General features: G+C 34.6%; 4 protein-coding genes across 5 annotated transcripts; all 4 read left to right on the forward strand.

Annotated features, from left to right (window-relative positions):
* Positions 1 to 2,823: 2,823 nt before the first annotated feature.
* On the forward strand, positions 2,824 to 4,476 carry LOC106712119 (probable 26S proteasome non-ATPase regulatory subunit 3). Its single transcript, XM_014504569.2, has one exon. It carries the CDS (start codon positions 2,938 to 2,940, stop codon positions 4,423 to 4,425), a length of 1,488 nt encoding a protein of 495 aa, XP_014360055.1. The 5' UTR covers positions 2,824 to 2,937; the 3' UTR covers positions 4,426 to 4,476.
* Positions 4,477 to 4,988: 512 nt separating this feature from the next.
* LOC106712092 (dynein axonemal assembly factor 6) lies at positions 4,989 to 6,777 on the forward strand. The gene is made up of 3 exons (XM_045679285.1): positions 4,989 to 5,119; positions 5,865 to 6,073; positions 6,520 to 6,777. Exons 1-3 carry the CDS (start codon positions 5,026 to 5,028, stop codon positions 6,775 to 6,777), a joined length of 561 nt encoding a protein of 186 aa, XP_045535241.1. The 5' UTR covers positions 4,989 to 5,025.
* Positions 6,778 to 7,984: 1,207 nt separating this feature from the next.
* Positions 7,985 to 15,048, forward strand: LOC106712147 (serotriflin). The gene is made up of 6 exons (XM_014504599.2): positions 7,985 to 8,153; positions 12,067 to 12,158; positions 12,426 to 12,559; positions 12,654 to 12,799; positions 14,038 to 14,232; positions 14,820 to 15,048. The coding sequence occupies exons 2-6, from the start codon at positions 12,068 to 12,070 to the stop codon at positions 15,046 to 15,048; spliced, it is 795 nt and encodes a 264-aa protein (XP_014360085.2). The 5' UTR covers positions 7,985 to 8,153; position 12,067.
* A 729-nt stretch (positions 15,049 to 15,777) lies between these two features.
* LOC106712185 (protein phosphatase PHLPP-like protein) lies at positions 15,778 to 25,796 on the forward strand. 2 transcript variants are annotated; one of them, XM_014504668.2, is made up of 7 exons: positions 15,778 to 16,345; positions 16,430 to 16,620; positions 18,670 to 18,908; positions 22,048 to 22,159; positions 22,544 to 22,666; positions 22,982 to 23,135; positions 23,330 to 25,796. In XM_014504668.2, the coding sequence occupies exons 1-7, from the start codon at positions 15,820 to 15,822 to the stop codon at positions 25,684 to 25,686; spliced, it is 3,702 nt and encodes a 1,233-aa protein (XP_014360154.2). In that variant the 5' UTR covers positions 15,778 to 15,819; the 3' UTR covers positions 25,687 to 25,796. The 2 variants fall into 2 exon arrangements, with proteins under 2 accessions (XP_014360154.2, XP_014360155.2); XM_014504669.2 differs by lacking the exons at positions 15,778 to 16,345; positions 16,430 to 16,620 and adding an exon at positions 17,290 to 17,899 and having other exon boundaries at positions 23,330 to 25,794.
* The last annotated feature ends 161 nt before the right edge of the window (positions 25,797 to 25,957 follow it).

Genomic DNA, 25,957 nt, shown 5'->3' on the forward strand with positions numbered 1-25,957 from the left:
TCTTGTCTATACTGTAATAGTCTATGGATTAGAAATATAATGGCAATACCGAGTCAAGAACTCAAGAACCAGAAAACCAGCGAGAAAAGAACACAAAACGCTAAATTACATTCAGAGAAAGCTAATAACATAAAGCAAATTTCTGATATTTAGTTTTGTTATTTAAAATGTGATATCAAAAAGAATGTTGTGAGTATAGTTGAAAAAAAGCACAGGTGGGCACAGTTAATCGAAAAGTTAACTTCGTTTATCGTTAATTCGTTAATTAAAAAATTAACTTCGTTAATCGTTAAAGCGTTAAATTCTCGAAAATTTAACGCAAGTTAAAGTTAATCGTTAACAGTTAACCATACCAAAATTATACATACTAATTTCACACTTATGTGGCGACACTTGTTTAAAATAGTAATTTGACTAAACATTTATAGAATGTACACATTAGTATTAGAGACAAATATGAATGCAGTATAGTATATTTCATTACGAGTGCGGAAAGCCTGACATTGCAAAGAGTTCCAAGTTCCAACAAATGTCTACCCGAGCCGAGGCGCAGCCGAAAGTGAGGGTTGACAGTTGGAACAAGTTGTAATGACAGTTTCGCACATATACTAAACAACTATTTTTTTGATACAGTTGCGAAAAAATGAAGCAATTTAATAGAATAATAAAAACACAATAAACTCAACTAACTAAAATGTTTGGAAAATGGCGCCAACCGTAAAAGAATACAAACAGAGTTATTTTTTTGTTTTCTTTACCCATTCTGGGTTGGCAAAGGGAACTATGCCCAAACAACCAAGTCTTCAGTAGATTATTTTTATTGATATGAAATGAAAATGAAATTCAATGAGATGAAATAAAATGAAAACTAACCTAATTCATTGAATCAAATCATTACATCTGATATTGTAACAAATTAGAAGCTTCTTTTTAGAAATATTTGCATGAATCATAAAAACTTCAATGATTTTTTTTTTTGTAAAAATTTCGTGGTTGGTTATTCTTTTAACAGACATTATTTTGACAGTTGGGAAAGACAAGTTTAGAAAAGCTAAAGAAAAAGCACGAGTAAAAAAGTGTTTTAATACAGTTCCTCAAAAAGTGGCGTACTGCAGGGACTAAGAGCGTTCGGAATGTGGGCTATTACATACTCGTGCTTTTATAGGCTCGTAATGAAATATACTACTTCGAACCTTCTTTTGATTTTGTCCTGTTGGTCACGTCTTTCCCGGACGCTCTGATGCATACACTTGCACGCGAACTTCACATATTATATAAATTATCAACTCGTTCGTTCACCATTCGAGTCACCGACAGTCGCCCAACATAGCTGAACTTACGAGCGTGGCGTGGCACGTAATTTAAACAAAATGACAGCACGTCTCTAAGATTCTAATTTAACGATTAACGGACTTTTATTAACGGAAGTTGAGTTTAACGGAAGTTAACAAAGCGTTAACACTTTTTGAAGTTAACTTAAAAGTTAATCCGTTAAGCAGAATGTTAACTTCGTTAATTAACGATTAACGGATTAACGAGTTAATGCCCAGCTCTGAAAAAAAGGTATGCATAGATGGTTTGGACACATTGAAAAATCAATGATAGGAGATTAACCAAAGGAAATTTATGGCACGAAAGTGAGTGGCAGTGTCGGTTGTGGCTGTCGCAGACGGAATTTTACCGTCCATATTGATACTCGAGAAGGGCGGTATTAAGAACACCAGAAACCGACGTGAATGTATGCATAGATGTATGAATGTAGAAAAAGCGCGAGAGGTGTGTCAGGGGCGCGTCAAAAAGTCCGTGGTCTCTGCTTACCCCTCAAGGTTACAAGCGTAAGTTATGTTATAGTTGTAGTTAAAAGATAAACATCAAAATGTTACCTTGTTCTCCATAAATAAAACTCCATTATAATTTTTTGTTTAACACTACGTACATTTTATAAATATTCAAAGTAAACTGTGTTTAAACAAAATGATTAATACATACCTCTTTGATTGTAAGGCAAATAAAACTCTCCAGACTTGGATGGTCGATTAGGTGGATATAATGAGGAAAGAAATAATTTATTCCCCAACATATTTTGGTTATTCTTAGCTTTTAGGATTAGAACATTATTAGAATATTACTCTTTTTCTACAATATTATCTATGCTGGAGAATTCCCCCAGCTAGTATTGCAAACCCTAAGTTATATTAACGAGGCAAATCATACATTTTATCATCGCAGATATAGAGGACAGCTAGAGTCAAATTAAACTCGCAATTCATGTTTTTTTTTTATTATAAAACCCAAAAGTAACGTCATCTACATTTGTATTAGATTTGAACAGCGTTTCAGGCGTAAAATATAAAATACAAACATACAAATTTTGACATGAAATTCTGTTGAAGACTTTACGAGAACGCATAGCATAAAACAACATATTCATGACAAATCCTCTGTTCTTGAAGCCAAACACATATCTTCAACGAGTACAAATAATTTAAGTACATATCTTTTTTGTACTATTTGGCCAAACATTTTTTTTATTAATATTTTCTGGCCTGGATACTAGTCTTTTTGGCCATGGCCAAACAGATTGTAGTTAGTATTGCCATATGAAAACTTTAAATTTTTACTGTTGTTGACAATGTAATGTTGGGGTTGGATTACAAATTTTTATCAAGAATTTTCGCTTTTTAAATACTTTTCTTTCTTTTGGTAACACAGTTCGATATGAATGAATTTTCAATATTAACTATACAAAAAACAAATCTCTACAAAAACAAAGGTATTTTATAAGTGAAAATGAGTGTATCTGAACGTTAGTGTTACTCGGCATTTTTTGACAGACTGACAGCCAGCATGAAAATTTAGTTTCGTGTTTGTCTAAAATTTCTTATTGTCTTAATAACTTATTAGTCTTGATTGAAGTTAGTATCAAAATATCAAAAAATGGCTCCGGTTGAACAAGATGTTGAAATGAAAAATGCAGATAGTCCAGCTGGAGTGAGCGATGTAGAAATGAGTGAAGTGAAGAAAGATGCTGATGTACTATCTGTTCAAGACCTACGGGAACATGTCAGACAAATTGATAAGGCAGTTTCATCGAAGGAACCGAGATTTGCTATGCGAGTATTACGATCTATTCCAAGTACAAGGAGGAAGCTAAATGGCAATGTTTTGCGTGCCATAATAAATCAACTGTTTCCATCGAATTCAGACAAAGAAGCTCTACTTTCGTTTGTGGAGAGTCCTGTCCCGGGTGCCGTAGAAATTGAAGCGCCTCGCTCGAGAAGTGCTCCGAAAACGCCTGCTCCTGAGGTAGATGCTTATGTGCATCTTTTAATATTGTTGCGATTGTTAGACACAAACAAACTTGAAGAAGCGACAGAGTGTTCTCAACAATTAATGAACAAAGTGACCGCTCAGAATAGAAGAACTCTTGATTTGATTGCTGCCAAGTGCTACTTCTATCACTCTCGAGTTTTTGAACTCACTAACAAGTTAGATTTGATAAGAGGATTACTCCATGGGCGCTTGCGTACATCTACTCTTCGTAATGATTATGAGGGACAAGCAGTTTTAATTAACTGCCTCTTACGTAATTACCTCCATTATTCTTTATATGAACAGGCTGATAAATTGGTCAGCAAGTCTGTGTTCCCTGAGAATGCCAGTAACAATGAGTGGGCAAGATTTCTGTATTATCTTGGGAGAATTAAGGCAGCTAGGCTTGAGTACAGTGATGCTCACAAGCACTTAGTTCAAGCATTAAGAAAAGCTCCACAGACTGCTGCAGTTGGTTTTCGTCAAACTGTGCAGAAATTGGCTATTGTTGTAGAGCTGTTGCTGGGAGACATACCTGAACGTGCTATATTCCGTCAAGCGCAACTAAGAAAAGCATTGGCTCCTTACTTCCAGCTAACTCAAGCTGTGAGGCTGGGTAACTTACAGAGGTTTGGAGAAGTACTTGAGAATTATGGCCCTCAATTTCGAACGGATCATACTTTTACATTGATATTGAGGCTAAGGCAGAATGTAATTAAGACAGCAATCCGTTCAATTGGTCTATCATATTCACGCATATCACCCAAAGATATTGCAAGGAAGCTCGGCTTGGACTCTGCCGAGGATGCTGAATTTATTGTTGCAAAAGCAATCAGGGATGGTGTGATTGAGGCTACTCTTGACCCTGAAAAGGGATACATGAGCAACAAAGAGAGCTCTGACTTGTATTGCACAAGGGAACCCCAGCTGGCGTTCCACCAGAGAATTTCATTCTGTTTGGATTTACACAACCAGAGTGTGAAGGCCATGAGATATCCTCCTAAGTCTTATGGAAAGGAGTTGGAAAGTGCTGAAGAGCGCAGAGAAAGAGAACAACAAGATCTTGAACTTGCCAAGGAAATGGCAGAGGAGGATGATGATGGTTTCCCTTAAATTTTTCACATTATATTTGCACTGTTTGTAATAAAGATGCAAATATTAAATTAACAATGTAATTTCTGTTTGAATACTTAAATATAGAAAATTTCAAAAATTATTTGTGTTTCTTTTAACTAAAAGATATTGTCAAGAATTTAATTTTACACACTTACAATTGGCTTTTTGAACACCATAAAAGTACATTCATCACTTTAATTAATTTTGTGTTATCATTTTTTTAATTGCTTCTTGGGAAACAATTTGGTAACAATGATGAAACTGTTAAGAAGTACATAAGTAGAGAAAGTTAGAGTAAACTTTAAATGAACATTACTAACTTATAAAAAAAAAACAATTGAATGGTTGTACTTTTTAAGTTATTTAAGCATTTCCGAACACTTAATATGTGATTTAAAAAAAATAGTAATAATTCTTCTATATTTGGTTAATTTTATATTCTATATATCCAGTCTAAGACATTGCCAAAATAAAAGGCAGTTGCTATGGTAACATTTCAAATGTTATTGTTTTATCAATATTGTTTGTCACTGAATTTGAATGCTCCATTGTAGCAAAAATTCAGCATTGTTTAGCTTATTGTTGAAAATAGCAAAAATGGAATTCACTCACGATGCTATGACCAAATTGAAAGAATTATTAAGAGAACCCGAACCTGAAGTTTTGCAAGGGGATGATTTACCCTTTTCAGGTAGATATTTTATTTTCATTCATATTAGGTTATTAATATTTTCAGTATTTTATTTTGTCGGTTTAGGTTTAGAATTTGCGGGCAGTTAACGAAAGTAATAAAAAAATATCTTCCACACCTGGGTGAGAAATCATTTAAATCCATGTGTTTGAGTTTGAATCAACGACATCTGGTGGCAATCGTTTGTTGTTCCTAACTCTACCTACTAGAGTTTTCAATATATTATCATTTAGTTTATGAGCTTTTATTTAGATATGGTTGTTATTGAAATATTCCGATAGAGACGGTAAATCAACTGTAAACATCAGTGTATTGATAAAAATATTCTATATCAAGGTTAAACATTCCACAGCATTCCAACATCTTTTATAAGTTGTGACTAATATTCTCTAAACATCACATTTTTAAATGAATTGCGTTTCTGATTTATTGAACATTTATATAGAATATATCAGAACTTACTATGATCTGTATAAATTTTAGTGCTCAACGAAAACAAGTACTATATTTACTTATATACAGTATCCTTGAAGTCGAAATACAGGGAGTCCATATCTAAGTCCAAACTTCTATATCCTTTCTTTACTACACAGTGGAATGTCTGTAAAGGAATATTATTATTTCACACTTATGATATAATTACGGTATATTCTTTACATTTTCGTTAAGTCTTTTACAAATCCTATGATGGATTTCCTCCCCTCCCTTCTCTTTCCGGCAATAAAATGGTATTTTAACTTTTGAGGTTACGAAATAACATCGAATAGAGACAAAGTGCCGTGTCCTACTACGGATGAGACAAAAGCGCCACGTACTATAGAGGAATATGAAGAGCAAGAAGCAGCAGAACTCGATAGTATAGCTGGTCCCGGCGGTGGAGCTGGGGATAGGAAGACTCCTGAATATACTATGAATTATCAGCAATCTGTTAGCGCGGAAGATGTTTTTTTGCAGGTAAATAAGATCTAGTTACAACTTAGCGCCGGACAGCGCAACTATAGCTGCAATTTAAATGGAGTCACCAGTTTGATTTCCACTGGCGCGGCCGCGACTGTAATAGAAATTGACAGTCCCGTGTGGCCGGATTCACGCGGCTGGGCACTAAGTGGAATTATGGTCTAACTAGGGTTCTCATCTGTCTGATGAGATTTTTATTGAAGCTAAAACGGTGGAAGATAATTTTCCTTTTTCATTGGCTAGTTAATACCTACAAATATATACATATCTAAGCAGTAAGCAGCAGCAGTCTGGGATAGTTTAAAATAGAAACACAATTTTAAACTATCCTATCTTTCTAAGATATTGTTCTTGTTTCTATATGTATAGAAAAGACCAAACATTACCTTTAAATCTGCAGTTTTTTCGTAACTTTATTTTTAATGTTTGTATTTTTCTAACAGATGGGTCCGAAAACACCTTCTTCAGCGAGTTGCGAAAATCTTATCGTGAGGATCAAGTTGCCAGGAGATAAGAAAGAGAACGTGGAACTGACTGTTGATACGAAGAGTGTCACAATTCAATCGCCACAATATTACCTGAAGCTTGCACTACCACATGATATCGACCCAGACAATTCTAAAGCAAACTGGGATAGTTTCAAGGAATCTTTAATTCTTACTCTGAAATTAGACAGAGAATTTGACTTTGTAAATTTTTAATAACTAAAAAAAAAGAATATTAGTTCAATATTGTGCCTTTTTATCGTATCTCAGATAACATCTACGGATGTTAGAATTGCCCAAATAATGCACAGACTGTTCACCACATTTAGAGAGATGAAAGCAAAAATATAGAACTGTAGTTATTAAACTGCTAGTTATTAAAAACAATCAAAACCGTGAAGCTGTCAAGGCGCCATTTATTTTATTATTATACAATTCTCGACACATCAATGCCAATTTTAATTGTGCGAGTTGTAATGTGAGAACGTTTTAGCTTGCCAGTCTTCATGATTGTGATGGCAATGTATTTTAAGTACTGACTCTACAAGACCTCATTGATAATGTTACGTTATTTGTTAGCAAATATTTTGCGGACTGGGATATTGTAAATGAAGTATCTATTGACACTTTTCACTGCATAGCTTTGTATAATAACATGAAAATATGTAAGTTTCTTCTTTAAATTTAATCTCTGTTCCAAAGTGTTAAAGTTTTGGAGATGTCTTCATGCGTTTTGACTTATTATCTTGGCAACTTTTGAACCTATTAAATGTATGTGAACATTAAATATCAAAGATAATAGAAAAAAAGTTGCATATTTTAATGTCTTATTAAATTTTTTTAATTTGAAATTTTTAAAAAAGATTACTCAGATAGGTCCAAGCACATTCATCATCATCAGCTCACTATAGTACTGAGGGGTTCGGAGCCTACCCCAAGTTAGGGGTGTCTAGGCCATAGTCACGCTGGCCCAGTGCTGGTTGGTTGACTTCACACATATCTTTGAATTTCTTTGCAGATAAGTGCGGGTAGCATCACGATGTTTTCCTTCACCATAACAACGTCAACGTAAATCGAGAATCGAAAAACACATTGGTTAAAGGCAGGATTCGAACCCAGGACTTGCAGATTGCAAGTAAAATGCTTAACACCGAGCCACAGACGCTCTTGCCCAAGCACATTGCGTTACTTAAAACTAAATCTTGCTCAAATTTTTGTCATTGCAGTTATAATTTTATTAAACCAATTTAAGAATAAATCTTCGCTTTTTATATGCATATTTTTATATCATCCCATCTTGTTTATAAAAACCAGCCAGTTAACTATAATTCAGCGAGGAAGGATCGTTTTGCAGGCAGCCAGTGCGTAGTCAGCGGCTATAGTGTCCGCTTCTCATTTAATATAATTCTTGCACTTGACCGATTCGGTAGTGAGCAGCGAATAATTAATTTATACAGAAATAAATCTAGATATTCCGTGTTAGTAATACTTAATTGACAGTTACATTATTTGTATTCACTGACTGTTGTGAATTTTGTGAATTTTAAGCTATTTAATACGAACAGTTTTAAGCATATTTTTTTGAGTAAGAGGTAAGTTTTTGCCATTTATTGTATTCGTAACTCATCATTAAATTATATTTCCACTAAACTTGATTTATTATTTACCTGCTAATATTTTTATTTGTTTGTGTTTTTGGTAATATTTTTCTCGCCCATCTATTGTCATATATTCATATACCTTAATATATTATATCTTATAAAATAACAATCGCTTTCGCTATTTATTTCTAATAATCGCTGACATAGCATTAGAATAAGTTACATAAGTAACACCTGCAGTTTAGTGGTAGCATCAACAACTTTTACAGTCAAGTATGCAGATTTAGGCATCAAAATCAGATCAGGTGATTTTAATAAAAATAGAACAACAATAATTGCTCTAGCAAAAAGATCTCATGTGCTGCTCAAGTATTCAAAGCTATTATAAATTTAATATTTATGCGAATATTAGTCGTTGACCGCGATTCCATCCGCGCTGACTTAAAAAAAAAAAACTTAATAGCCTTCCAGACTATGTTCTACATCTGTGCCAAATTTCATCAAGATCCGTTTAGCCGTTTCAGAGATACCTTAAAACAAACATCCATCCATCCATCCATCCAAACATTCGCATTTATAATATTAGTAAGATTATGAATTAGGTTCTGTTTGATATAGTCTAACTTAAACCACTTTTAAGACTGGTTTAAACCCTATTTGAGAATTTTTAGTAACATAATCGGCAATACGTAGATCCTTTAAAAATCGTAATTACAATCCACGAAGTATGCCAAACAAGAAATTAATTTTAAAAAGGAACTAGAGTTACTTAAATTGTACGGTGAAGCATTCTTAGAAAATAAACTATGTACAAACAATACTGAAACTTGAGTCGATGTCCGCGTGAAAAAATGAGAATTAAATAAGCGCCTCTTCATTCAATAAAAAAAACATTATACAAATTGACTTCTGCGTTCAATCTTAAACACCTACTCATTCTATTAAACGATATATGATTTTATTCGGCCTTGAATGGGTCCCTCCCTGTATAACTAGGTTTCCGTTTCGATAACTTAATTCAAGGGAATTATATTCTTATTTATATCTAATTAGATTGCAATTAGACCCTTATTGAGATCAAAGAGTGACACAAAATTGATCGGGTATGAAAGAATATTACAGAATATGTCTCACTTAAAACTACATGTAAAATTATTTTCCAAGTTAGCAAAGATTTTAACACCTAAGCCATAGTTTATAAGATTATGCTTCCTATGATGGTTGATAATATTTTGACGCTATACTATTTACCTATGTTAAGAGGAAGTTAACTTAGTTAAGCTGGTTATCTAAACAAAATCATAATTACTAACAATACATTGTCTTATTCTAATGAGTTGGTCTTTGTTTTTCTGTGTGATAAAACTAAATTAAATGTGTTTATCTTCATTTAAATATTTTATACGAAAATTATTGTATTAAATTCCACACGGTCCTACCAGCTAAGAGGTCTACCTGTGAAGAATAATATGTTATATGTCCTTAGATACCTAGTAGATAATATGGTATTTGCGTTTTTTGACAAACTTCTTATGGAGAAAACACTAATTGGATGATATAACAAAACCTCGACCTCTTAACGATTTGAATTCATTAAATATAGCCTTGTCAGTAAATATAAATCAACGTCACGTTTTATGACAAAAACATGCTTACTATTTTCATCATATATTCAAGCATGAAAATCTTTCACTGTATAAATACTTTTTGCTTAAATAAGTATTGCTGTTTAGTGCTTTGCGATAACATTGAATGTAGTATTAAGTATATTCAATGTTTAACTTGTTCTTTATTTATTTTACCTTACAAACTAAATAGCAGATCAATTTTATTGCCTTTTGCCTAAAGTGCATGTACGTCTCTAATAAGTCTCGAATTCATGCAATAACAATAATATAATAAACTTTTTAAATAGTAGGTTTATCAAAGAAAAGCGTTTGGTGGAATTGCATCGGCGGACGTTACTAATGGATTAGATTAGTATTAGAATGCGTAACAATTGTGTGGTTTGTCCGACAAGGTGTAATCACTCTTTGCCATTAAATACCTACAGGCGTGAATAATGTTACACATAGAAGTAATATTATGCAATCAGTCACAAAATAATTGATTAAATAACATATTTACGACTATGTCAGTTTCCTGTCTTGCTTCACTGCATTTCCGTGTCAGCCACAAGTCGCAAGGGGACCGATTTACAATCAAGGACGTTTATTTCCTGCCCATTTTGATGAAAAGTCATTTATCACTCATAATGCAATTAGATGGAAAGAACTTACATATATCTAAATAAAGGTCCTATAGTGACATTTGTCAATACCATGTTCAATCCTAAGTGGGTAGCTAATTTTATTCTTCGACTGTTTGTATTCGTAAAAACCTTATATCCGTCCGGAAAACAGATGTTTAAATTGTAACCACGTTACAGTAAAAGGTCTTTTTGTTTTACATTGTCCAAAATGATTTGTACATATCGTCCACACGTCCGAACCTAAGGTTATTGTTATATGAGTTGTAGGTACAAATGAGAATTCAGATCAATTCATTATACGGCCCTGATGCGTATCCACCTTGAAAAGTGCATCGTAAAGAATAGTAAACATATATGTCACTACATAGTCTTAAATGTCAATTGTATTAAATAGCTATAATTTGCTTTTAATGGTGTTGAATTTTTTTTATTCCGCGCGGACGGAGTAGCGGGTAAAAGCTAGTCTCATATATATAAAAGAAAGTCGTGTTAGTTATACTATTTATAACTCAAGAACGGCTCAATCGATTTGATTGAAAATTGGTGGGCAGGTAGCTTAGAACCAGGAAACGGACATAGGATAATTTTTACCCCGTTTTCTATTTTTTATTCCGCGCGGACGGAGTCGCGGGTAAAAGCTAGTCTATAATAGAAAAATACCGAATTGTTTTTTAAATCAAAACCTTCGAATTTTATGTAGTCTTCTTACCTATGACATGTTTGTGAATTTTGTATGTTTCTTTCATCTGATAGCTTGAATACGTGCACTTATTTTTAGTCCAATTTGTCGTTAGATACGGCGAGACTTGCAATTGACTTTGATTACACGAATTCATAAGTCAAGGAATTTCAAATCAGTCGACGAACCTTCGGGGTAATGAGATTAGTTTAGGATTTCGGAATTTTATTTGTAAGATACGGAAAGTCATTTAATTTTACGATACGCTATTTACCGTAAATACCACCATTGCGACACACATTGCGCCCCCTTCTTAAAAAAAAATCTAACGTCTTTGTATAAAATACTCCTTTATTGATGACTATTGTAAGACAACTGTTTAAATTGTTTAGTTTGTCAGAAACATGCAGACGGACTAATTAAGCCAACGAATTTAATTCGTGTTGACTGTTTTATCAGATTTCTGGAATCTAGGTCACCCTTTAGTCTATTAGCTAGACTACTCACAGGGCATTTAAAGTAATGCAATAAAATAGCAATAGGCAGGCACATTATTACCAATAGACAAATATACTAGGATATTATTACCGATTAATACTCTTATGAGTGCTCTTCTGTATATGGCAATCTTTGGGAATCATTGTACTCATTGACTCCAAAGTATTCTAGTTTGATCTCTTGGGATCCACGGAACAACAGTCGGGGGTTTACGACGGCGAGAGTTCATTACTTGAAGTTGGAATGTAACTGCCGGGGTTCGACGTTACCAGTGAAATTTTGAAAGGTTCTACGAAAAAAATGTTTGAGAATCTGTGAACCACTAAATTCAAGTTTTTTTTTTTTGGAGAATTGTATGTTGACTGTAATGCCTAAATTAGCTAGAATAAGCTACCATATAAATATGATTGCACTCGACAGCAAAATGATTCCTACTTCCTTGAATTTGCTTGAATTTGATTTTTGTTTGTTTTCAGAATGCTGCTGCGGAACATAGTTTGGCTTTGCATAGGGATATTTTTAAATAGTGCTGTTTTATTAGAAAGCGTAAGACAATGGAGTAACAAACGTAAGTTTTATGATTTATGGTTCTGACGTAAATTCATTATAACAACCTCATCTCGACATCATCTTGATGTTTTTTAAATAAAAATTGTTAATTGTTTAAAAAAAAAACTAAATATACATTAGTAGATGTTATAATTCCATGTTTTGAGTAAGGAACGACGAGTCTATAATTGAAGTGATAAACCGAGGAAGCATTTTTAAAGTTTTTCTTTTTTTATAAATTGATGCTTTGTAATAATCGAATATAAATTGATAATAATAATTTCAGAGCTAATACCACCGAATAAAATACCCGATGAAGCTTTAAATCCTCGAAGAAGTGTAGTCAGACGAAAAATAGTACTTTATCATAATTTCTTTAGAACCAAGGTACAACCTACTGCTTCAAATATGTTACTTATGGTGAGTGTCACTTCTAAGAAATAATAACAAGAAGTTTTATAGGATATAGGAGTAGATTTAGTACATTTGTCGCTTATTATTTTTCAATTTTCAGTCATGGAACCCAATCGCTGCAAAACAAGCTCAAAGTTACGCGGACAAATGTATATTTTTGCAGCACAATGACCCTCTTGAAAATACAATACCGCATTTGGGATCTTGCGGTCAGAATCTGTTTGTTGCGGCCCAGAAAACTCCGTGGTAATGTTGTTTACTTACTTTAGACTTTTGAATGTGGATATTAAAAAAAAATTGATCAGAATGGTCTAGTCTCTTGCGAATCACGAAATGACTGATTCGTGACTCGTTTGTAGTACTTCACAAAGCACCAGACAAAACAAATTAGTTCCTATCTTCTAGTTCATTCCTTGCTTTTTTTAAGCAAGCTTAATAATAGTTGGCTAAAAATGTTAATCTAGCAACCGTGGGTTTCTGATACTTCTGTGGTTTCTGACTGTGATGACAAAATGACAGTGATGACGATATGTTTTATAAATAGTTTTCGGTGTCCTAAATCACGGTTAGATGTGAATTGGTATCAATCAAGTGACCTTGTCGTTTCCCGCCTTCTCTCATAATTATACTTGCATGCTTTATCGATTATATTTTATTCATTGTTAGGATGGGAAGACAGGTCTTTCAGATTCATTTACGGAACAGAATCAATCAAAAGCAAGTATAGATCGCAATTCATAACACAAATGGTAATAAAAATTAATATGTAGTTGTAACGAGCCTATTGCGCGAACAAGCCTTGCGTTCTTTGCGTCCATGAATGAGATGATAAATTACATGTCGACGTACAAATGCCCGTACCTATACTTTTTGTTAATATCCACTAGTTTCCTCGTCCAGTTCGTCTCGGAATTCACGACATCTATTATTCTTTGCTTTGTTTTTTTATATCAACACTATTATAAAATCGTGATCTTCTATTTAAAATACCAAGTTTTTATGAATATCTATTTTATAATTAATAATCAAAATGGTAAAATTTCAATTGTAATTATCAGGGATTGAAGACATAATTATAGGTCTCATAATTTCTGAATATATTAACAATAAAATTAATAGATAACTAGCTTTTACCCGCGACTCCGTCCGCGCGGAATAAAAAATAGAAAACGGGGTAAAAATTATCCTATGTCCGTTTCCTGGTTCCAAGCTACCTGCCCACCAATTTTCAGTCAAATCGATTCAGCCGTTTTTGAGTTATAAATAGTGTAACTAACACGACTTTCTTTTATATATATAGATATATGAATCGACCTTGAAAAATATTATATAAATAACACTCATGACCGTAGTTTAGTTCAGAAAAGATACGTTAATATTTCGATTAAGCCTGGCAATCTTATTTCGCGTCTTGTACAAATGCATACAAGGTTTCCCATGAAGATTGTCTGATATTGTCAATTCTTAACCTTGTTTTGTTCTAGGTTCTTTGCACTTAAAACATGGTTTTTGGAATACAAGAACTTCACATATGGAGAACCAATCAAGGATTTGAAAGCTGTAGGACATTATACGCAAATGGTTTGGGCGACGAGTCACAAGATTGGTTGTGGACTAGCGCACTGCACGGGGGGGCCTTGGGGAAAATTTTACAACTATGTTTGTCATTACTGTCCTGGGTAAATATCACTGATGTTTTGTAAAATATTTCTAGTCTAATCTACTCCATTTCTCCTTTAACTGACTTAGAACCATCTGTCAAAATTATGAGCTAAGTAAATCAAGTTTCTACTTTACAGTTCCGAGACTTTTTAAATTATTACTTAGCAGATTATTTAATATTATTTATGTTATTCTAATTAAGGTCTAGGCTTGTGCTAAGAGATGGTTCATGACAGGTCGATTGGTGGGAATTGAACCCAGGATTAAGTGATCGGATGTATCCTTAACCATTGAAACTTCAATAGAAATACTAACATTTACTAAATTGCATTTTATTTAGTGTGGATTTCAACTGCCGTAACATCAGTATTAAATATATTGTTATCTTTATTATTTTCAAAGAGGAACCAGTGGCAGTGGGAACCCACAATAAAAGAACCCTAACATATCTTGTATCGTCACGTATCCATCACAATGTATTTTGAATTACGTTACGTGAATGCTAAATAGATTCAAATGTTAGCAACCAGTCTTTCTAAGAAAACGATTATTAAATTTACTTGTATAATATCGATAGAAGTTTTAAAGTAAATTCCTATTTCAGTGGTAATTTTGACACGATAACACATTTCCCCTACAAATCGGGACCGGCGTGCGGTGATTGCCCAAATAATTGTTTACAAGATTCACTTTGCACAAATTATTGTCCGAGAAGAGATTATTATTCGAATTGCAATTCCTTGGTACATATATCGGACGTTTGTCAACATGGGACGTGCAATGCTACGTGTATTTGCGGCAACAAACGTATACATAAGAATTATCCATGGTAATTTAGATTTAGTTTCGTGATTAACTGTAAAGTATTTGTTAATAAATTAATTTTATATCTACATATTTGTTTTCTTTCTAATATTTGGGCTTGACGTTAGTGTTTTGATAGAGGATACGGCTTATACCACCTCTGTTTATCCTTTTTTCTTAGTGAAAAGTTTCTAATGAACGAATAAATTATTATAAATTTTTGTCGAAAATAAATATAAAGTTTAGTACTTAGGATTGTATAAAACAAACTGTGTAACAAATTGGGTTACATAATAATTATACAATTTAATTCGTAAATCTGACTTGGGCGAAAGTCAACCTATGTCTACATATTTTTTTCTGGGATACTTACAATAACATAAACTTTTCAAGTTGAGGAAGGGGCTCCCATAACAGCCGGTGAATCAGCAGGTGGGGTGATCACTGATGCGTATCTACTATTACATCACTTACTTTTTAACCTATATATAAAGTAATTTCGCTTTAAAATTTACAATTATTTCTACATATTTGTCGTAAGAAGATATACGTATGTGTATAAATTTAACTACCCGTGTAGAACGACTAAAGTGATATGTTATTACATTAATATTCCCGATATTCCCTACTTAATTTGCATTCTACCGTATTCCCGAGTGACCGAGCAACATGTTTCCCACCCCCACTCCGTGTCCGACCCAATTGAAATGCAACGGCGATACGGAGTCCGGCGCGCGGGCATTACGACGTCGGCCACCGCACCTCGCGTCCACCTGCCGTCCGCCGACTGCCGTTGCGTCATGGTCTGCGACGATGGCTTGCATGCCCCATCGCCCCACGTCCGTCGCAAGTCGCTCCGTCGTCTTGCCTCCACACGAGGCTTCAAACCAAGGTCTTCTAGCGAACACGGCTGGATACGAGTCTTCGACGGCCTCGAGCCTTTCGCCATCGAAGCTCCGAGCAAACTGATTAAGATATCCAGCAAATCCACGGTCGAAGACGTAAACAAGAAACTTGGATTTAGTGACGAATTGTCTCTGTGGTTGCAAATCGGAGGAGAAAATTTGCGACGCTTGGAACCTAATGAACGGCCTTTGCAAATTCAAGACGATATTCTTATGAAAAATGGTTGGTCCTCGGAAGCGCGAAGATTACGATTGGCCGTGGATCCTGAGTTGCGGCACAGTCTGCGCTGGAGTGCTGGACCTTCTGGGACAATGGGCGGGGTGCTACAATCGGGTACTATTCACGTACTAAAAGGCCATGTCTTCCCTCAATGGAAACCTCGACAAGCTTATATTCATGGATCCAGATTGCACACTTTAGGTGAGCCTATTTTCCGTGCATAGAGGTTTATGTCTATTGAGATTATATGTTTGAAAATAGACTAAAAGAAATGTGTTTTTGTAGGTGTACAATGGGATGTACTAGAACTAAGCGGTGGGACAATAGAACTGTGTCAGCCGAAAGCTCAGAAGTTAGTGTTATGCGTGAAGCCTCGTTGTCATAGCAACAGTTTGATTGATGCTGGAGTCAATCACCTCTTCCTTGGATTTAGCACAGTTTGGGAGAGAAACATGTGGTTCTCCTGGCTGAATGAGGTATGGTTTACATTGTTTATATATTACAACGTTCATAAAATATCTGTGAAACTTTTAATTTTTGGTTTTGCGGCATTCAAAATCTATTTGAATATGTATCTTTCGTTCCGTCACGTTTCGTCATCAAGTGATCTGTGTAAGCAGATGATCGGGAATTGGATTCCGGTACAGTTCTACAACTAACGAACCATAACATAACAGAAGAAAATTGTTAGAAATTTCTTTGCCTAATCAAATTTTAGACATGCCAATGCAAAACTTTTAACAGCAATAGGGCTGTGCCATGCTATGATTTAATACTTTAACGTAACGAATATTTTAATCGTGGATTTATTCATTAGTTTGTAATTCATCTTCGTAATTTTCGATTATGAAGGCACACTATTGGACACTTTGTTTTAAATTTAAATAGACAATTTCATCAATTTTAAGAACATTTAAAGAACATTAGGGGTTTTTAACAAACAAGTAGCGTTATTAAAGTTTTTTTCATTTTACACTTAACACCTAATAAATTAAGTGGAAAGATGGTAACGGGTAAATAAACATGTTATTGTATGTACTAATTTTATGGAATATTTTAGTTCAAATAAAATCGATAAATGTATGCGCATCGCCCTAGAAGATTTGTTACGGTTGAGATGACCAGAGTGCGCGTGCGCAGAGATCGTTCCGGCCCGGCTACAGTCAGTCGAAACAACTCCGTTTACATATCACTGTCGCGTTTTTGTGCTCATTTTTATAACAACTAATTCTGTGAAACATCGCAGTTCAAAATATAGTAAAAAACAAGTGATGTTAGAGAAATTTTCAACGTTTTAAGTCAAGTAAATGAATCTGTACGTATTAAGCGCTCTATAGCAAGGCCGTCTAAATGTCATTTATAAACCGACATGTTCGTGTGCGGAATAATGAATTCGCAGACAGGAGTTATTTCGTAGTCTTTGGGAATAACAATGCTGCGGGGAGTTCGATGGCCCTATGCGGTTACGCTTAGAAGCAAAGCCGACTCGCTCAATACTAAAACATCATTTGTCTTTTGTTCTTAAAACGAACAATGTCTAAACATTAAATGCAAACTACGAAGGAAACTAGTGACATTCAACAAATGCTTTATTTCTAAATAAAATAGAAAGAAAACATGATGGTTGAAAGGAACGTGATGAAGTCAGAAGAAAGTGAAATAGATAGTTTAGACGTATTTAATCAGCAATACAACGAAGAAATTTTTCCTGACAGTTTAGAACCATCAACGTTAAAGGAAAAAATTGAAAATTCGGTACGTTTATTATATATTTGATGTTTTATTTTACACTAAACGTTTCTAGCTGCAGTTTGCTACACGAAATGTTGCTAACGATTGAGGCTCCTATAGTTTTGATGATGATTAACAACGCATCTACAACTGTCTACAGTTAGGTACTTCAAGTTGATACATGATACATATATCAAAAGTAACGGCATTGATATTAAAATAATGCTGCAATTTACTCGTTTGAATCGCAGAGAAAATTTTTGTTATCGTGAATTTTGCTGTGAATAATTTTTGAATTAATTTTGTCTTAATAAAACATTACTCTCCCTTCTAAAAACGTTGCTGCCGTCTGGAAAAGTTGCGAAATGTCTACTCGATGATATACCAAGGGATCCTTAATGGCTATTAGTGAGAGAATAAAAGACTTACTGTTGGTTTCTCAGACCAAAATCTCTGTATAAAACATATCTTCATCCCAGTCATTGTCTTTGACAAAATAAAGATAGCAATATGTTAAACGGGGATTTTGGTCTCAGAAACTAAAGATAAGAGATACTTATTTGTCATATGTTGTATGTCGTACTTTATGAGTATGATCCAAAGTATTCTTAATGAATAACTAAGGATCAAAATCCCATCCGACAATAGTGGTCGATGCGGTTGAAGGATAGTACGCACTAATTTAAAATTAGCAATTTATAATATAAATGCACGGCGTTAGTTATTACCACAGTTATTCTAACAGCCCAATTAAACATTTGTTTAAGCTTTTTAACGTTGTTGTTTGTTTCTAGGGCACTCAGAGTACTCAACCACCTAGCATTCTCGACCTGAGCGGGGGTGGTCGGACATCTCTAGAAGCGGCGCTAACTCGGCATACTAGCAGCGAGTTTGCGGTCCGCGTGCTAAAGATGTGCGGTAGTGCTTTATCAGTATTGCCGAAGCCGACCTGCAGTCTGACAGCTCTAATACACCTTGACATCAGCGACAATAGGATTTCTGATCTACCACCAGAAATATGTCGACTGACACAGTAGGTACTTTTTTTGTTTTCCTAGAAGTCTTATGTAACTAGCTTGGTGTAGATATAATATATAAAATGACACTATGGACTGCCTGAGTACTTAATAAAAGACTGTGTAGCGGTGGCCGTTAACTTCTCAAGTTTACAATGTGCACCCAAATTACATACCTATGTAAATCTCAGGACATCGATTTCACTTAATATGAAGCAGTCACTCTTTAAAGTCTTGAAATCCTGCTATAAAATCTTTTCATGAATAAGACAAATTATTATTAAAAATATATTTGGAAGATCCATGGTAATAGGTGATCTCATATAGATTACCTCTGTCCGCGGTAAGTAGAACTGCGAACACTAAACAATGTTCAACAAGTAAAAAATAAATCTTATTATATAGAAACACTTGGCATGTTGTTTGAGCGCATCTGTATAATATCTCCGTACGTGGCCATTACAGATTCCATTTGTTAACGATCGGCTGACGAAGCGAAGCGCTCGGTGCCTTTCTGCGAAGCGACAGACTTTGCTTTGCTGCTTTAGAATTAAGATCAATTCACATTTACTTCTTAGTTTCGAGCTAGAAAATATCAATAAACAACACAGAAGTATTTATCCGATCAATTACATTAGTTTGATAGAAATCAAACTAATGTATGATCGGGTCGAAGTCCATTTGAACAGCTTCGATTTCATGCTTATCAAATTTATCAGTACAACATCACCATCTCCCTGGCCTTTTCCCACTCACGTGGGGTCAGCACACAAGGATTTATAAACCTTAAAGTTTTGGCTTAAGTCTTACAGCCGGCCGCCTGAGTGTCGCCTACCCTTCTTACGGTAGTACATATGAATCTATAAAATCAATAAAACCGATAGGTGTTACTAACCAATTACTATAATAATTGTTAATCAAACTCGGACCTTTATATCCCTAGCTCTAGATTAAGTTCAATATAAGACGCGACAACTTCTTGCCAAGAAGAGTGCTACTCGCGGTGTTAAGTGACGTCTGTCACCTCGCATCAATCTTAACCTACAAACGCGACCGTCACAGTGAATTGATAAGCGGTGCTAAGTTTCCGTTGTGTGCTAATTTTTTTTAACCTAGTGCAGGCGTACGTGTTACAAGTACCACAATATCTTCATCTATGCACCGAAGCGTGTAAAGTTACGTTCACTTTGCACTACCATTCGCGTAACCCCTGTTGAGTAACATACATTATATTTCAGAATTGTATTTTCTTAAATCCTATGTTATATGCAGATTTCATTCCAGGATTGTCTTATTTTGATTGTCTTATCGTGACACAATCTTTTATGTCACGATATTTTGAAGCGCAAGATTATCACAGTTACTCGACGTTAACACGATACTTACCTTAACAAATTATTTCGCTTGGTTATAACCATGTATTATATGTATGTATCTCTTGAACTATAATTCAATTACATGGACATTACGGAATTACCATTGAAAGTTTCTTCTGATAGGCATGTTCCCTTTTTCATCTTTCTAACCTTTTTTCACCTCTGTCCATCCAAGTTTTTGCGAATTCACTAAACATCTGGTACACAGGTTGCACTTTTATCGCCTTCGATTATATAAAAGATAGCTAAGTTTATTAAAAAATAATAGACTTGAATAGCTGCTTGATTAAATCATGCATTGTCCATGAGTTGTGAATGGTGCTTAAAAACCATTAATGCTTGGAATCCGTCGTTTCCGTGCGTGCGTTCTCTGAATAATGGTAAATGACTAATTAGCGATCGAATATCTTAAGTTAAAATCTTGAAACGTTTTTTTACATCTTAGTTGCGTTGTTAATAGTAGGAACATTATTAATATAAGTTAAAGCTAGTTTTTTTATTATTATACGGAAACATATTGTGATATCACTAGAACGGAAAATGATGCTTTTTATCTTTACTTGAAATATACTTTACTATACTTTACACGTTACTAAAGGAGTCTAGTTAGTTTGATTATTATGTATGTTAGTGTTTGATATATTTTGGAATATATCGCGTCTTTAAGCTTTAGTCGTAGGCAAGGCAGGATATGTACCAATTATATTTATCGTTTAAATATCTTCGTAGATAAAATGCACGCAAAATATGCATGCGATAGTAGGTTCGATTGTTATGGCATTGCGCCTTGTTGCCAAAGACATGTGGGCAGTGGTGCGGCGCGGACGCTCGCCCGCGGTCAGTCTCGCAACGGAACTGTAGTGTTACCAACATAATGTGTACCTGTATATTTCTAATTAATGATGTTAATGCCTGATTCTTGATGAATAATGGACTTTATTTATACAGTGAGTTGTTTTTTTTCTGTAACATGGTGTTTATAAATAAATTTTCTTTGTGTTGGTAAGATACAATATCTTGCTTAGAAATGTTTAGTTAAAGATCAGCAAGCTATTTAAAATTAGTTTCGGTGTGTTGTAAACTCTTTTTTTTTCTTCCACTTTTAACATTTTTGTTAATAAGTATACCTTATGATACTCTACAAGAAATTAGTTAGATGGTTACCAAAATATGTTGAAAGAATTAACGAAAATATTTAACGCTTATTAATAACGTAAGAACTTTGTATATTAATTCTCTCTTTATTCATATAAACGTAAGTTTTTTGAGATACATAGAATGTGAAACTTTTTGTTTAATTAACAATTTAATAATTTTTCACGGTTTATAATTTTGGAGGGCAAATATTAACATTTGCCATTCACCGCCTGCCACTTACAAAATAACGAAACTGTACTTTATTTTTAAACTTATGCAATATCGATAAATCTAGTACTTTCCAGAACAAAACTTAATCATCATACTTTAATTGATTACTTCAAACATATTGTTTTGAAGAATAAATTCTAATATTTTTGTTGTTTTCACTGACTTACACTATTAGAAGAACAGATTGTATTTAATTATTTTTTGATCAATTCTCAACTATTTTAAAGTTCATTTGTTCAATTTGTTTGATTTATTAAACTTATTTTAATTTGGAAAAAAGCATTAAAAAAGCCGTATCCTATCAAATTATTTGACAAACACGTAAAATTTAATTGTTTGTCAAATTATAACGCGTTTTAAATCATATTTTAACATATAAGTGGATAAATGCTATTAATTATTTTCTTTATAGATTAGAAGAGTTGCTAGTAAGCGACAACGAGTTAAAATCCCTGGATTGCGTGTTAAGACTACCGCGACTCCGCACCCTGGTCGCTATCCGAAATATGATCACAAGCTTTGAGGTAAATCTATATAAATATGTATACTTAACTTTATAAAATATTACGATCTTGAATTGTGATCCTAATTTTTGTTATGTCTGTATATTAATTTTAGTAAAAATATTAAAAACAATTCGTAGTAGTTGTGACGTCTTCCATAGTTAAGAATGTAAATTCTTTTTTTTACATATTATAGGGTGGTAAAAATGCTAACGACCACATGATTCGCTCAAGATGTGTTGACCTTTAATCGACGGAGAAGGAGATGCACACAAACAGAGAATAGAGGGGAAATGCTCTTCCTATGCGTCCCCTCTTCCTCCTACAAATCCCCTTCCCTTCATTTCCTTGTTCAACGGATGTTAGATGTAGAGACTTTAGATTTTATTGTTTGTAATATTCCAGACCAGTAATTCGCGGCAAATGGGAACTGAGGAAGACAATCGGTCGCAGCATCGCGCGCCACTGACTACAGTTGATCTCAGGCACAATCGATTAAAAGGGAGCATCGTGCTTGGTAACTATGAAGTAAGTTTCCTTTTTCTTTAAAATCCTATGAAAATCTTTGCGTTTGGAATATATAGATATATTGGCAACGAAGTAATGTAACCGGAATCAACCCATAAGAACAAGTACTTATATTGTAGAAAAATGCCACAAAAGTTATATAAAAATCTATAAAACATAATATTTTAGATCGTAACCGCAGAGATCTAGTCATAGACCATGGATTTCCATTTGGCGCTGTTCTGGCGATTAAGTGTTTATAGAATTGTGTTAGCCGAAGTAATCCAGCTATAACTGAAGTAAAATTGTTATTAATTAAATCAAATTTACTTCTAGCATTTGGTGACTTTAGATATATCTCACAACTCTGTCGAAGTACTGGTGCTGTCGGCATTACGCGGCCTGAGGGAACTATACGCTTCACATAATGCCCTGCAGCATTTAGCATTGCACGGTGGTGCCCTAAGAATCCTACGAGCTCCGCATAATCGTAAGTTTTTCTCGATGTATATTACGAGTATCATATAATAGTAGTTGAACATGTGTTTCATGTTATATTATCAGGAGATGATAAATTTATCGTCGGCTATGATAGATTAACCGAAAGTGTTAACAACAAACAACCGGTCCCATATAATTGTATTAAATTACGAAACATACATAAATTGTTAAATTTAATTTCAGAAATGGAAACGTTAACAACAACCGTGCCGCCGATCAACTTAATAGAAATAAACGTATCACATAACCGTTTGACTTCGCTGCCGCAGTGGCTCAGCGGGTGCTCCGACCTTACGACCCTACATGCCAGTAACAACTATCTGACCTCACTACCGGAACATTTGTTCTGCAGTGAACTCTCCAGCCTTAGTAACTTACATCTCGCCCATAATAAAATATCAAATATACCCTCAATGCCCCGTTTAAGGTCACCCTTAAAAAAACTGTTGCTACACGACAACTGTATACAAACCTTACCAGAGAACTTCTTCTCAGTTTGTGACAGGTTAAATATTCTAAATTTATCTAATAATAGACTCAGTCGATTACCCCGAGCGAGAGGACCGTCATCACATTGCTTAGAGCGTCTCTATTTAACAGCAAATTGTCTAACAGATGATGTTGTGGACGTAATCATTGCATTTCGACGATTAAAAATACTTCATCTGGCATACAATTGTTTAACGAGTTTACCCGATAATTCATTTAACTTTTGGCTTGAGATCGAAGAACTGGTGGTTTCCGGCAACTGTCTAACAAAACTTCCGGATAATTTGCCGCAGCTAAATAACATACGTGTAGTACGCGCACACTCAAACAGATTACGATCAGCACCTATGTTCGCATGCAGCGCATCCGTTAAGATATTAGATTTTGCTCACAATGAACTTGATACTGTGGATCTGAGGTTGCTGGCTCCGAAACAATTAAAATTCCTCGATATATCCTGCAACAAAAAGTTGCAAGTCGATCCATCTCAATTCACATCATATAGATGCCAACGACCTTTAAGCTTAGTTGATGTTACTGGTAGGAGTTCGCTGCCGTGGTCCCAGAAAAGTGGATATCACGAAGAGCTAAATGGACTTACACCTTGGAGTACGGGATTTTCTGAATGTCCTAATAAATTATTACAATTATCATGTGCCCAAATTCTTTTTCCATCATTTTGCAACAAGGAAGGACTCTTTGCGATAATCGATGGTGAAACTGATACTGAAGTTCCAAGAATCCTCCAGTCAAGCTTACCAGGCCTACTTCTAGAAGAAAAATCAATTAAAGAAACTATGAATGAATACATGAAATATGTCGTTTTGTCAGCTCATAGAGAATTAAAAGAAAAAGGACAGAGAAAAGGAGCGTGTCTGATTATGTGTCATCTATCACCAATTACCCAACCTGAAAATGGATTTGGCAATAACTTGAAAAGATATAATATGAGGCTTGCAAATGTCGGCGACACTCGTGCTGTTTTAAGTAGACGTAATGGTCCTTTGAGTTTAGGAATAGAAAACAATAAGCGTTTAGGTTATTCCTCTCGCTACCCAAATACAGTACCTGATCCAGACGTCATCCAAACTATTATTAAAGATGATGACGAATTTTTAATTTTAGGAAACGGAACATTTTGGAATGCTGTCAGTGTTGATGCAGCGGTGTCGGAAGTACGCGCTGAAAGGAATCCTGTCCTTGCAGCAAAGCGTTTACAAGACTTGGCCCAAAGTTATGGAGTAGAAGACTGCATTTCTATTTTAATAGTACGTTTTGATACAAGCGGCAGATCTGATGTTGATCTGTTGATGAGAGAATTGAGACAAACAATTACAACGAATAAATCTACGTGCAGGCCTGACTGTTGTTGTTCCAGATTGGAGCCTTGCTGTCATTCTATCACCCCACCTAAACCTGGCAGCGATCGGTCCTCGCCGAGCGGTCAAAGTGATCTCCCACCTATGGAAATTGTCAGCACTCAACATTACGCAAGTGTACGATCACAGAATAGAGCTTCTGATCGGAAAAGCCGTGGCGGGGTCGCTCGAGCGATAAGAGTTCGAGTGGAAGAAGAAAGAGACGACGAACAAAGAAAAGAAGAATCTCCTTCATCCGAAGAACAATTCAAATGTTGGGAGTACATGCTAGAACAAAATACTCAAATGTTATTTGACAAGGAATTGGACAATTTGTCTAAGGGGATAAAATCAAACGTAGGCACTCTGAAAAACCTAAAAGGGTTGTCAGGTAGTAGTCCTCAATTACATCTCTCTGGCAAACAATCAAAAGGTGTTCCATTTCTTTCTAAACATTTTGGTAGCGCTCGGACATTTGGTACGGCACTTAAACCGGAATTCAGATTCGGTTCTGGAAGGGTACCGAATGGCGGACCGAATGCTGCATATTTTGGTTCTCTCCAAAGACTGATGCCTTATCATTTAGAATACGACTTTGCTGTGATACAGGAAAAAGGAACACAATCACAGGAATCTTTAGACCTGGAAGGTCGTATGCAGCAATATTGGGGAGTGGCCACCACGGAACTGTAAATATAAAATAAAAGTGTAATTGTAAATAAAATTATCATAAATTAGAATAGTAATATTTATGTACCATTTATCTCTCGACTAGATTTTTTTGCACAAAGTATTTTATATTTTTGTGAACTTATTAATAAGCTTAATGACTATGTATAATAATATATGTTTTATTTACAACGTGATAGTATCTATATTAAATATTATCTCTTAATTAAAACAATAATATAAATAAAATGTTATTTTAAATATGTCTTAATGCTATATTTAACATCAAATAGTT

The sequence above is a fragment of the Papilio machaon genome, chromosome 1, assembly GCF_912999745.1.
Source record: "Papilio machaon chromosome 1, ilPapMach1.1, whole genome shotgun sequence".
Lineage (NCBI taxonomy): Eukaryota > Metazoa > Arthropoda > Insecta > Lepidoptera > Papilionidae > Papilio > Papilio machaon.